At 45.3% G+C, this 14,446-nt stretch overlaps 1 protein-coding gene across 6 annotated transcripts in view; it reads right to left on the reverse strand.

The window, feature by feature from the left end:
- Positions 1 to 14,446, reverse strand: part of EFCAB11 (EF-hand calcium binding domain 11) — a 241,040-nt gene that overhangs the window by 56,311 nt on the left and 170,283 nt on the right. The window contains exon 7 of one of the 6 annotated variants that reach the window (XM_043472748.1): positions 5,864 to 6,277. The exons of 4 other annotated variants lie outside the window; for them this stretch is intronic. In XM_043472748.1, coding sequence (XP_043328683.1) covers positions 6,010 to 6,277 — 268 coding nt within the window. In that variant the 3' untranslated portion in view covers positions 5,864 to 6,009. One more of the 6 variants, XM_043472750.1, reaches the window with a different exon arrangement.

Here is a 14,446-nt window from a genome sequence, read left to right on the forward strand (position 1 = left end):
ACTTATGTAATTTCACTAGACACAGTGAATTCCCAGAATTTCAAGTTTTTAGTCCCCCTGAGAAACACTGTGCAGTGAAATTTAATCTCATGGATTTTATATTTAAAGAGGCAAATGTCTCTCTCTAGGGTAAAGAAAAAAAACAATTTTAAGAGACATAAATCCAGCATCTTTACAATTGGAAGAAAATATCGTCTCTGTATCAGTCCACGTTGATTAACGGCAAGCTTGATTTCCACTTGGAAAAATGTCCTTGCAGGTATCCACCCGGGGCCGTGACACAGTGAGAGCAGCGTGGACTCGCCACGCGGGAGGGAGGGTGGCTCACACGTGGGAACGTCTGTCGCAGTCTTAAGAGGAGCCTTCTTTTCTGAGAAACTCATTATTCACTTAATTATTCATTCTGTTTATTTACTGTATAGTTATTACACATAAATATGGTGCAAATCCCCAGAATCCTCAAACACCAGATGCCAGTTTCCCTCTGCGGTCCCCAAAGACACAGCCAAGCCATCACTGTGAGAATTAAAACAACAACAACTAAAACCCAATTAAAATTGTGCCAGCATGTTCATTTCCAAAATAAAAACCCTGCAAATGAATAAGCTTTTAGTCACTCCCCTGACTGCTCCTGCAAAAGAACAAACACACAAAAAACTTTAAACTAAAACTGGCTTATTATTAGTATTTAAACCGCAGCTACAGTGTACCTCATATCTGCACAGAAAGGGCATGGGCTGAGTCAACTTCGCATTATCTCTCCCATTTTCAAACTGAAATGATTGAAGAAAACGGCATTTTGCTTTTCAGAATTCCGATGTGCCTGGCGAAAGCCCAGTGATGCTGGAGGCAGAAGCCAAGATGGCGGCATGAAGGTGGGGCCTTGGATCCGCAGGCCACACGACTGCTCTCTCCTAAGATGTGAGGGCGCTCACACCCAGGAGCATCTCGCCTGCCTGAGTACACGCCTGGGCGTGTGAGGGGACGAGTGTGCAGCTCACACTCTTTGAACAAGGGCCAACAGAGCACAAAAGAGGCATGTCCCCGTTTGCTGGGAGTGCAGAGAGAACCTGGTGACTGAAGGCAGTGCAGGGCTGACCGCGGGACTGGAGGACCTGTGTGGGTGGCGGGAGGAGGAGTGTGCATGTGTGTAAGTGCTTTGCTGTTGTTGCTCTTCAGTCTATCAGTCGTGTCTGACTCTTTGCAACCTCATGGACCGCAGCACGCCAGGCCTCCCTGTCCTTCACCAACTCCCGGAGTCCACCCAAACTCACGTCCATTGAGTCGGTGATGCCATCCAACCATCTCATCCTCTGTCGTCCCCTTCTCCTCCCACCTTCAATCTTTCCCAGCATCAGGGTCTTTTCCAATGAGTCAGCTCTTCATATCAGGTGGCCAAAGTATTGGAGTTTCAGCCTCAGCATCAGTCCTTCCAATGAACACCCAGGACTGATTTCCTTTAGGATGGACTGGTTGGATCTCCTTTCAGTCCAACGGACTCTCAAGAGTCTTCACCAACACCACAGTTCAAAAGCATCAATTCTTTGGTGCTCAGCCTTCTTTACAGTCCAACTCTGACATCCATACATGACCAGTGGAAAAACTGTTAAGTGTAAATGCTTACAAGTTACCAATCTTCTGGTGATACTGGCTCCACAAAGAACCAAGTGGACTTTTCAATAAATGTGTGACTGGTCCCCTGCAGTAGAAAGTCTCAGTGTGCTGGGGAGATCCGCCTGGCTGGCTACACTCATACCCACATCACAGTCTGCCTGGAGGGTCACTCTGAGGCCTGCAGTGACCTCAGAGATGCAGGCAAATGAGTCCATCACTGGAAACACATGAGGCTCTTTTGGTTGGGCCGGAGGCCTGGCCCTGAGCTCAGACCTGAAAGGCCAGGGGTCCCCATTCTCAGTGTTGGACTCAGGAGCCGGCCTGTCCAGGGTCAGGCCCCGGGTCTGCCACGGGCCTTCACGTCTCTGCGCACATTCCCGTGCTGACGATGAGTGTGAGGCCTCGGTGTTAGAGCCGCCGTGAGAACTAACTGGCGGTGCGTGTGAAGTGCTGAGAGCGGTCAGCCGGTGGCAGGCAGACACCAAACGCTGGTTTCACCGTCAGGGGGAGTAAGTTTCAGTCCCTGTGCCATTTATCACAGGACTAAGTTTTGCAGGAATGCTGTTGTTTTCTGCTTTGTCTTTCCAAGGTGGCTGTTTCACTTCTGAGCAACAAAATTGTTGCTATTCCTGGCACCTCAGATTAGAATAAACTCATTGCTTTCTGTCTCCCAATACCTCATGGCCATTTCTGTTACCTGCTGCAAATATTTTCTAGTCACGTAGCCTAATTTGGGGGCTTTTTGCTGAGAAGGCAAAAACATTTTCTAATCTATTTGGCAACCATAGTGTAAAGGATCAGGTCCATGAAAGCACAAAAGGTCTTCATTAATAATATATGGAATTGGAACTGTGTATCATATTTCATTATTGCTTTCTTACTAATATAACATTAAAAACCTGTTGCTGCTTTAAGAATTCCTAGGCATGAAAGCCTGGTAGATTAAGTTATGGCTCGGATTAGATATATTAAACAGTTACATCCATGGTATCAAGAAACATGATAGAACTGAGAAAATCAATTTAAATGAAAATAAAATCATTCTGTCTTAGGCTTCAATTTTCAAAGCAGCTGCTCCTTTTGATCAGCGTTGACGTGACTTCGCTCTCTGAGGTCTGAAGTTGAGTGCATGCAGCCCAGACCCTTCCCTCTGGTCGGGCATCTCAAGCCCAGTTGCTCAGCGGCTTCTCTTGGGTGGGGCGGGGAGTACACCGGGAGATGAGGAAGCAGGGGTGGAGGGAGCGGAAGGTTGCGTGTGTGACGGGCGAGTTCACAGCCACACCACTAGTCAAGTTAGGTACCAGCGATGATGGGATACACGTTCACAAGACATAAAAACACCGCACTGGAAGATCCCTTAGAGACAGCTAATCAATCCTTTCCCAAGGTATAATCCGCGGAACATTAGTTCTTTAAGACGGCTCTCTCTGTATATCCGCACGTGTGTACACACATGTACACACACACACACACACACGCAGAGTTACACGGTCCATCAAAGAAGTCTGAGACACTGCATGCTACTCTCTCCTTGGAGTTCCACAATGGACGTCAGCATTTTAAAATTCCCGTGAATTTCTACAGTAAGAAAACACCCATTTGTCATGTTTATATGCCCACAGTTTTATTTATTTACGTACTTCTGGTTGTGCTGGGTCTTCGATGCCGCGTGGGCTCCTCTAGGTTCGTCAGGCTCGGGCGGGTCTGTAGCTGTGACCTGGGGCTTCTCGCTGCGGTGGCTGCCCGTGTTGCAGAGTCCCGGCTGCCGGGCGAGCGGGCTCGGTAATCGCAGCTCGCGGGCTCAGCGGTTGCCGCGCGCGGGCTGTCCCTCCGCGGCACATGCGATCTCCCCGGACCAGGGATCAAACCCGCGTCTCCTGCACCGCCAGGCAGATTCCTTACCACTGAGCCGCCAAGGAAGCCCCCGTTTGTCATCTTTGACCAAATATTTCCTGAGCTTTCTCGGCCCAGCACTTCTGTTCACATAACACTTATTTATGTCTAACCAGCAATGCGCAGTCTTATCTAGTCAACTTTCTCCTTGAAATTGACGAGGAAGGGAAACCGAGGCCCGAGAAGAGCGTGTGACTTGCCCAGGAGCACAAGCGGGAGCGACTGGGCGGAGAGGGGACGTCGGAGCTCTACCTCTTGGAGACCTTCCCCTCATTCGTCACTGTGCGCAGACCCGACGCGCACCAGGGCCGGTGCCAGCCACTAAGGACGCAACGGAAAGAAACGGTGCTGGCTCCGGGGAGCTGGCGATCCAGAGCGGGAGGCAGAGCTGGAAGGGTGCCCATCACACCACGACTGGGAGGAGCTCCGAAGGGGCCGCTGCGGGAGTGAGTCCGGAAGAAAGGAGCGCTCACCTCCTAAAGCAGCTAGGGGTTCGCGGCCACGCAGGAGGTGAGGTTGGCATGGGGCCTTGAGGAGTGAGCATGAGCTTGCCTCCCAGTGTTTTTCTCTCCCTCAACCCCTTTCTCAGGAGTCCCCACAGTACCTCCCTTCTGTGGGGTGATGTTTGCGTGAATCCCCACAGGACCCTGTCACCTGATCGGACCGGGGTCCGGGCCCCAGAGCAACCAGTCCAGAGGCTGGAGGGCCCCCTACAGGAGCGGGCAGGGCCATCCACAGAAGTGTGTGCAATGGCGGCCACGATCCTGGGCAGCTACTGAATGACTGAAAGACAGCTACCGGATATGGCTATTCAAGGAGGAAATGAATCTTTTATTTTGTGTCATTTTGGTTAGTTAAAATTAAATTTAAATAGGCACATGTGTTGGTAGCTTTAGATAGCACAGTTGTAGACTGATTGACAGATTCACTTTGTGATTCCAATTTAAAATACACGTTAGCTTAGATTTATGATTTTAAGTTGAAATTCAAGTTTATAAATACTATTGAAACATTCAAGAGAATTAAGACATCAGATTGTAGAGTTTTCTTAATGATACTTAAAATTTAGTTAAATACATGGAAAGACGTATTTGTTCACTGGAGAACTGAAGAGCTTAAAAGAGAATTGATTCAAGGATTTGAAAACATTCAAAATAAGTCCTCTGACCATGGAGTTAGCTGGAAATCAATAATGAAAACTAGAAAGCCCACAACTTTTGAAAATGTAACAAATCATTTCTGGATAGCCCATGTGTCAAAGAAGAAATAAAAACAAATTAGAAAATATTTTGAAGAAAATGAAGACAAGGCATATCAAAACTTGTGAGATGCAGCTAAAGCAGGGCTTAGACGTTTATAGTCTTAAATGTAAGTATTAGAAAGGAAAAAAGACTGAAAATCAGTGTAGTGTTTGTCTTTCTCTGTATGATTTATTTCACTTAGCATAATGCCCTCAAGATCCATCTATGTTGCCACAAATGGCAGCTTTTCTTCTTTTTCATGACTGAATAACATTCCATTGTATAGGTATTAGATAAAGATATATCTTATATTTTCTTTGTCCGTTCATCCATCAGTGGACACGTAGGTCATTTCCACATCTTGGCTGTATTAACATATTAACTGGCTTTTTGAGACTGGTCACAGGGAGAATCTAGGAGCCACACCTGTGGATTTTCTCAATGCTGTAGGAATTATGAAGGTCAGAAGAAGTATAAAGGGTCCAAAGCTAAGGGATTTTGTTCTTTGAAAGGTTTAGCACCAACAGTTTAATACGAAAGATCAGTACTTTTTTTTTTCCTGGTTTTCCGAGGTTCTCCAAATACAATTCAAGAGCAGATCTATAAGATCTCTTCTTTGTCAGAAACTAACCCATATAACCAAATGTGAATATACTTCTGTATGGCAAAAGCCTGAGTCTAGTGGACATTGCTGAGAATTCAGAGTCTTATAAAGGTGCCATTAAGTGGTGCTCTTCTGGTTTTTGCCAATATATCCTATAACATTACTTTGAAAGGCCATCTACCCCCTTTATATATTTTTAAAATTCATTTATTTACTTTTCGATCACACCTCATAGCATGTGGGATCTTGGTTCCCCAACCAGGAATTGAACCTGCACCCCCTGCACCAGAAGCTCGGAATCTTAGCCACTGGACCACCAGAGAAGCCCCTATGTACTTTTTCTTTTTTCTTTTTTTTTCTTACTCCCCCTCCCCCTCCTGTCCCCCTCTCTCCCCCCTTGCTACCTCTCTCCCTCCTGCCCACCTCTCCTATGTACTTTTAATTGATATCTAGGCTTTTATTATAAATTAAGCAGTGGCAAGGGATACAATTTCCACCATACAGTCAGGTCTGAAAACTTTTAAATAAACTTTTATTTTACAACAGTTTTAGATTTACAAAAAAACAGTTGTGAAGATAGTGTAGATTCCTCACATGCCTCACACCCCGTTTCCCCTACTGTCAGCATCTTACATTAATGTTATACATTTGCTATAATTAATGAAACAACATTGATACATTATTATTAACTGAAGCCCATGTTTCATTCAGTTCTCTATGGCTTTTATCCAATGTCTCTTTCCTGTTGCCAGGATCCCCCCTCAGCTCGCACATTACGTTGACTTGTCGTGTCTCCTTAGGCGCCTCTTGGCTGTGACATTTCTCAAGGATTCCTTGTTTTTGACCTTGACAGTTTTGAGAAGTGCTGGTCAGGTATTTTTCAGAATGTCTCTGAATTGGGATTTGTCTGCTGTTTTTCTCATGACTGCAGTGAGGTGGTGGGGTTTCAGGAGGAAAGTCAGAGAGGTTAAGTGTCATTTTTATCACCTACATAAAGTACACAGCATCGACGAGATTTATCACTGTTAATATTGACTTTGGTCACCTGGCTTAGGTGGTTACTGTCAGGATTCACCACTGTTCCTGTCTGCCCCCTTCCATCTGGTACTGCCCGGAAGAAAGTCTCTGTACGCAGTCCATACTGCAGGGATGGGGAGTCACACCCCCCTCTTTGAGGGCAGGGCACCTACATAAATTATTTGGAATTCCTCTGCAAATGAGATTTGTCTCAATTCTTCCATTTGTTTATTTATTCCACCATTTACTTGAATCAGTATGCGCTCACAGATATTTATTTTATACTTTGGGTTATAATCCAATACTTCTTTATTTTGTTACTCAAATTGTTCCAGCTTTGACCACTTGGAACTTTTCTAAAATTGGTTCTTGTGTTCCTGTGACATACCCACCTTCCAATATGTGGTTGTTTTTTGCTTGCTTGTTTTTTAATTTTTGTTTTTTGAGTATGTCCTCTTTCTAGCACTACAGGATGACCTAGGTTCATCTTATATATTTTGCCACCTGAAAAAAAAAAAAAAATCCCTGTACCTTACCTATTCGACACCCCTTGCCACAAAAAAACACTGATAATTACTGGTCTTTTAGTCATCACTATATTTTTCCCTTTTCCAGGATGTCATATTGGTGCATAGCAAATGTAGTCTTTTCACTTTGGCTTCTTTCACTTAGAAATATGCATTTAAGATTCACTCATGTGATTTTGTGGGTTGCTAAAAGCTCATTGCTTTTAATCACTGGATAATAATTCCATTGCATGGTTGTACCACATTTTGTTTACACACTTGTCTCCTGAAGAACATCTTGGCTGCTTCCAGTTTTGGGTGATGATGAATAAAGCTGCAATAACATTCTTGTGCAAGTTTTCTTGTGGAGAGAAGTTTTCAAATCAGTTGAGTGAAAAAAACAATTTGAGTAGAAAAACAATGAACAACAGTGATTGTTGCATCATTTGGTAAGACTATGTTTAGCTTCGTAAGAAAGTGTCAAACTGTCTTCTGAAGTGGCTGTGCCATTTTGCATTCCCACCAGCAATGAATGAATAGAAACTACTGAACCGAAAGTTAAACTCAGAGAGAAAGAGGAGGAGGAGAGAGAATGAAAGGCATGTCAGATAATATCATCCATATAACATATGTATAACTGGATTCTGAGAGTGCATTTTCTTTCAGAATGTCATGAAAGAAGTGTTTGAAGAGATAATTGTCAGAAACTTTTCATATTTGATAAAATGCATAAAATACGCTAGAACTTTAGTTTCTATTTGCAGTGGGAGGCGTTGGAGTCTGTTGATACAAGTTTGGACATCAGTCAAAAAGCAGGTCAGATAGAACCCTGAATGGCTTAATATATGTAATTCTATTTATGGGTGTGGTGGGGAGAGTAGAAACAAAGGCAAAAAGGAAAGAAGGAGGGCAAAGAGGAAAGTAAGGGAGAAAGAAAGGAGGGCAGGAGAGAGGGACAGAAGGAAGGGGCAAAGGGAGAAAAAGAAAGACAAAAGATTAAACCTCAACCCACAAGCAGTATCGGCAGCAGTAGCCAGACCTTGGTAAAGAAATGGACTCAGGCACTATTTCTGCCACGATTAACCTCAGAAACATCATTTAAATTCAAGGTTGGCTTCCTTCTTTAAAACAAAGAAGATGATCAAACCTACAATAACTGTTATTATGATAATACTTGCAGTGTATTTCTAGACCTTTGATCAATTTTTTTCTATAAGTTTAATATTATTGAAATATAATATTTGCCTAAAATTTGCCTAACAAATATACTACAGCAAACCTAACTGTTTTGTTCTCCTTTGAAGTCTTTTTCTCCCGCCAAGTATCAGTAAATCATAAAATAAGGAGTATATTTGGATTTTGGTTTATGTTTTCATATAAATTAATCTGCATTTTCTGTGAAGTTAATGTTCTTTTTGATTCACACTTCTGAGCATTTTACCAATTTAGCAGTCCAAGAGAAATTTAGATTGAACACTCCATATTTTATTATGTTAAATTGTTTTCAGCCAGTTTTGAATCCATGTGGCCAAGCCAATTTAAATGAGTTTTGTAAGAAAGGTCACTTCATGAGCTGCTGTTCCTCATGTCATTAAATTTCCATTTGTATGTATTTTAACTGTCTAATTCTGCAGCTCTAAACAGATTTCTCAAAAATTATAAACTAAGAAAAAGGAAAGCAACCAACTGCTTTTATTAACCCTAAATTACAATTCTGTTAGTGACGCATAAACCCTGAGTACTGCTGATGGTGGAAAATGCTGTTAAAAATTAACACACGTAAGTGAATGTTGCCCAGTGAGCATGCACATTTATTTAAAATACGCTTCCACTGTTCAGGGCGGCTTCCCTGGGGGCTCAGACAGTAGAGCATCTGCCTGCAATGTGGGAGACCTGGGTTCAATCCCTGGGTCGGGAAGATCCCCTGGAGAAGGAAATGGCAGCCCACTCCAGTATTCTTGCCTGGAAAATCCCATGGACAGAGGAGCCTGGTGGGCTACAGTCCACGGGGTCGCAAAGAGTCAGACACGACTGAGCGACTTATCTCCTTCTCTCTATATAAACTGTTCAGAGCATTCCATCATCTTTGAAAATCACCTTTCCAGCTGGCAGCACCTTTTAAAAGATATTGTCTCTGGTGGCAAACCTTTGTCTTTTGAAAGCGGGTTTGATTAATAACCCAAGGTAATTTGGGCTAAGCTTGGTGATGGGCAAGATGGGAATTAATATTTAATACCAATCATGTGATAGAAGCTTGACCTGGGATGGCCAAGGAATCTGGATAAACTCATTTTGGACCAAAAACAAAGCGTGACCAAGACTATGGACTAGAGTCATAGACGATTTTCCCACTGGAAGTGATGTAGTGTAATAGAAGCTGTTTGTGTTTAGTCAGGCTGATGGGTTTTGATCACCACCCTGACACTCCACCCATCACCACCACGTGGCCTCTGTCAAGTTGCTTAGACTCTGCAGTGGTTTCCTCTTAAAAAAAGAGTTCACAAATGTCTATCACATCAGTTTTCAAGAATAAAATAAAATAATACAAAATATCTAGCACAATCCACCCCTCCTTCCCCCTCTGAAGGTGACAACTATGAAGGGGAAAATATTCATTAGGATGAAGGTGGTCCAATTTTTTTAATGGAATTTTAGCTTTGGTTGTATTTCTCTATTATCTCATCAGATATGAATTCCAAGATTATTTGTTAGCCTCCAGTTTGGGGCAAAGATCTAGTTGTTATTTTGGTGTTTTAGGCTAAGGGTCTGTGTGTGTTGAGTTACCTGGTTGTGGGCTGGGCTGGTGGAGATAGTGGTGAAGATAAGGCTGAACAGACAAGTAGAGACCAGATTACAGAAGGCTTTGAATGGCATATTAAGAGTTAGACATGACCCAATACAAAGGGCCACTATAAGGCTTTTGAGAAGAAAGAAAATCAATTATCTCTGTGCTTTGAGAAGATAACTGATGTGCTGGATGGAGTTTCATGACATGGGTCTGTTTCTCACTGATCAGCATGCCCTCCACTCATCTTTATACCAATGAACAGAGGCCCACAGATGGACTAATGGGAACAGAAGACCGTGGTGGGATGGAAGGCAGTGTCATGGAAGTTTCTGCAGATGCAGACTCGGGATGCCATGACTGACTGGATGCCACAGCAAAGAAGGATGGGGAGATGGGAGATCTGGAGGTAATGCTGAGGCGGCTGGTTTGGATGACGGCTTGCGCAGGGGAATGGGGTCGGCGCCATTAACAGAAATAGAAGATGCAGAATGGAAGCCAGTTTGGGAAATCAGGGAAAACGAGTCTAATTTTAGTTCAATGAGCTTATAGGGAGGTGGGAGTGTCCAAGAGGCAAATGAGACAGGTCTGGGTGGAGCAGAGACCCAGACTGAAGATGAAGATGTGTTGGTGGAATCACACTGAGAAAGGTGGCAGAGAATGAAATCATCCTTGGAGAGGGTGTTGATCTAGCAGACTGGCCAGTTAGAGGACCCTGGAGAATACTAACGCTTGTGAGATGGTTGAAGAAACAGGAAAAGAGAGTGGAGAAAAACAGGCACAGAAATGTCACAAGAGAACAGAGCTCTGGAACCCAAAGAGAGGAGGACCCAAGACAAAGGACAAGTGTGACGAGGTCCAAGAGGGGCTGGGGGGTTTGGGCCCTGGTGGATCACTGGTGACCTCTGAGAGATCGCCTCCAAGTTGCCGCAAGGGGAAACTAGGGCTGAGGGTACTGAAACATCACTCTCTCCCAGGGGTATCAGGGAGAGAGAATTGACAACAGCTTCCTTTACCATCTTTGGCTACTTCTGAAACCATCAACTCAGAATGGGACTTGAACCCACGGTCTTTTAACTGAGATCACACACCTGGTGTCAGGACTACATGAAATCCCTTGGACTGCAAGGAGATCCAACCAGTCCATCCTAAAGGAGATCAGTCCTGGGTGTTCATTGGAAGGACTGATGCTGAAGCTGAAACTCCAATACTTTGGCCACCTGATATGAAGAGCTGACTCATTGGAAAAGACTCTGATGCTGGGAAAGATTGAAGGTAGGAGGAGAAGGGGACGACAGAGGTTGAGATGGTTGGATGGCATCACCGTCTGAATGGACATGGGTTTGGGTAAACTCCAGGAGTTGGTGATGGACAGGGAGGCCTGGCGTGCTGCGGTTCATGGGGTCGCAAAGAGTCAGACACGACTGAGCAACTGAACTGAACTGAAACCGTCAACTCAGAATGCGACTTGAACCCACGGTCTTTTAACTGAGATCACACCTGGTGTCAGGACTACATGAAATCCAGGTTCTTGATGTCTCATTGCAGAAAGAATTCAGTGAGAGATAAGTGATAGGTGAGAAGTGGATTTCTTTAGAGAGAAACATGCTCCACAGACAGAGTGTGGGCCATCTCAGAAGTCCAGAGCAGACCAGGGTACGGGGTTGTCAGTTTTTACAGGGCTGGGTGATTCCATCGCCTAGTGAGTGGGAGGGGTATTCTAGCTGTTTTGGGGAAGGGGTGGGGATTTCCAGCAATCGGGCCACCACCCACCTTGGGACCTTGATGGCTGACCTTGGGCCTCCATGGTGCCTGCGGTGTGTCATCTCGCTGCTGTACTTCGACGAGCCTGCACTGAGGCTCAGGGTCTGGAGGCAGGCGACCTGTCTGCCATCTGGGACCCGCCTGGTTCTAGTCAGTTTGCTATGTCCCTCTTTTAAGGGCTGTGCCCTGCCCCCTTCCCTCCCATGTCACTTCTCCTTCATCTGTTTATTAGACTCTTTTTCTCTGTTGCCCCAGTAAATGTTGATGTTACCTAGGACTCTGTCCTTGGCTCTAAGCTCGTAACAGTTAGGGTTCTCTTGGTTTCAGATAACAGAGAGCAACTCCAGCTGGCTTGAGCAGAAAGATTTATTGGAAGGAAAGAGGGTTACCTCATAGGACCCAGAGGGTTATGACTGGACCTTGTGTACAAGCTTTCCCCAGAAATCCAGCACCATGGGCTTTCGCTAGCTCCTTCCTTACTACCCTCTTGGTGTCTATTTCACTTTCTGCTCTCGTTGCAAACCAGAGGCCTAGGTTTTCACGCCATGTGGTGGCAAACACGCCTGCCCCGCGCCCCGGGGTCATACCCACTCGCTCGGCCAGAGGAGCGAGCTATGCCTCCCTCACTCGCTCCTGGGGTCTTCCGGGGGAGAGGCTGAGCTGATCGCCTTGCACAGGTGCCCCTCTGTGGACCATTCAACTAAGGGCACACCAGTGAGTGAACTCTGCAGACAAAACCATGTGGCTCCGGGACAAGGGTGGGGGCAGGGGCCTGGACATGAAGGACTGGGGCGGAGCTTACAGGAGGAGGACTGGGACTGGGTTCTGGGGGTGGGGGGCGATAGGAGGGAAGGTGACATGAGCAGCTTCTCAGCTCCCTTCCCTCCTTGGGTCTGTGCTCTGCCCGGAGACCCGGCACTCCTAGGTATCAAATCCTGGAGGTGCCCTTCCTCCTAGAGAAGGGCCAGGTCATGTGGCTTTCTTCTAGAAAAGAAAATATAATGACTTTCCATGGGTGGCTCAGACAGTAAAGAATCTGCCTGCAATGCAGGAGATCTAGGTTCAATCCCTGGGTCGGGAAGATCCCCTGGAGAAGGGAATAGCAACTTATTCCAGTATTCTTGCCTGGACAATCCCGTGGACAGAGGAGCCTGATGGGCTACAGTTCATGGGGTCACAAAGAGTTGGACCTGACTGAGCAACTAACACACACACACATTATACTTGACTTCCCTTCCCTGTGACCAGCCCTCAGCAGACCTGGGGGAGTGTCCAGGGATCAAGCCTATATTCTCAAGATGAATCAGAGTTGACTGATCCCGAGCCAACTGCAGCCTCTCTATCTAGGGTGTCTGCACTTGGAGTGGGACAGATCCCGGGCCAGTTCCTCTGGAGAATGCTGCGAGGCGGACAGGGACCATAGGGCAGGGGCAGAGTCCAGAGGAGCTCGTGCTGTTGATTCTCGTTCTCCTGGAAACCCAGCTGCATAGCTGCCCTTCCAATGTCAGACTCCAGAGGCTAGCCCAGTATTGCCCAGCAAACCCCTTTTCCATCTAAGCTGGATTGGGGGAGGTTTCTGTCACTGAGACCGAAGAGAGCCTGAACTAATCCCAGGTTGGAGGAGCTGCCCAATAGCTGTTCCCACCCTGGCCTCCTGCCTGCCACTCAACGGGAGGACGTGACTTCTCCCTCTCTCCTGTCATGCTTCCAGGGAGAAATAAGGTCCAAAGAGTCATTGCAACACCAGGTTGTGGTATTCTGGCAATTACTGAATGCTGGCATTTTGTTAGTGAACTACTCTAATTTTTACATTAAGATTTTTAAAGCAGGATCACTTATGCACTGAGATGAAGACCAATGACTCAACTATTCACATTACAATAAATATGCTTGCTGAATAAAACTCTGCCCAGGGGCTTTTCATCAGTCAGAACAATTTGTCCAAAAACACACATGATGCTGAATGATACTGCTGATCTACCTTTTTCTTGAATGATACTTCATTTGTACTTCTTAATGATTTTCCAAGTTTTCTTCATTTTGGATGCTTAGCATATGCTAACTTTGGGATAAGACTTCATTTTTTAACAACCTTTTTATTTTGGAATAGTTTTAGGTTTATAGAAAGATTGTGAAGTTAGGAGAGCGAGTTCCCACATACTCACAGTCTCCTCTGTGATGAATATTTTCTGAGTGTGTCCTTGGCTATGGTACATGTGTCACATCAATGAACCAATATTGACACAGTATTACGAACTAAATTCCACACCTCACTAGTGTTTACCTAATGTCCTTTCTTCTATTCCGTGATCCCATCCAGAACACCCGATCACACTTAGTTATGAAGTCCCTTTAGCTTCCTCTGATTTACGACAGTGTGTTAAGTTTATCTGCTAATAATCTGTTAGCAGGATGCTTGGTTAATGTTTCTATGTGACAAATTTACATTTTTCTTTGAGCTTTAATCCTTCTAAAACTTGACTCAAACGAGATGTTTTCACAGTGTTGTTAATGTTTGGCATTCTGAACACTTACAGATAAAATATTAGTGTTGATAGGAGGATTTATTTAAAATAAGTGCTGAATGTCCAGGGTCACAGTCCCTAGATCCCAGGTGTGGATGGGCAGAGCATGGAGAACAGGAACACAGATGGCTAAGACCCTTGGTGCAGGGAAGAACCTTCCAGAACCAGTCAGAGTCCAGGAGAGGGCAGCCCAGGGCTTGCTCTTCTGCTGCGGGACCCCAGGCCCAGGCCATTCTAATGGATTCTGCGTTTAAGTTTTTGCTCCCAAATCCTTGCTGCACCCCATTCCTCCTCTGTGTACAGCTGGAACAGACTTACTAATCACAGCCCACTCTGTCTCTCAGTCTAACTCAGCCAGTGCCCTAGGGCCATCTTTGGATGATGATTTTGATGACTGCTAATGATACATTGTAGGCGTCCCAGGTGGCTCTGGGTGAAGAATCCGCCTGCCAAGCAGGAGACGGGTTCAGTCCCTGAGTCGGGAAGATCCCCTGGAG

The sequence above is a fragment of the Cervus canadensis genome, chromosome 6 (genome assembly GCF_019320065.1).
Source record: "Cervus canadensis isolate Bull #8, Minnesota chromosome 6, ASM1932006v1, whole genome shotgun sequence".
NCBI lineage: Eukaryota > Metazoa > Chordata > Mammalia > Artiodactyla > Cervidae > Cervus > Cervus canadensis.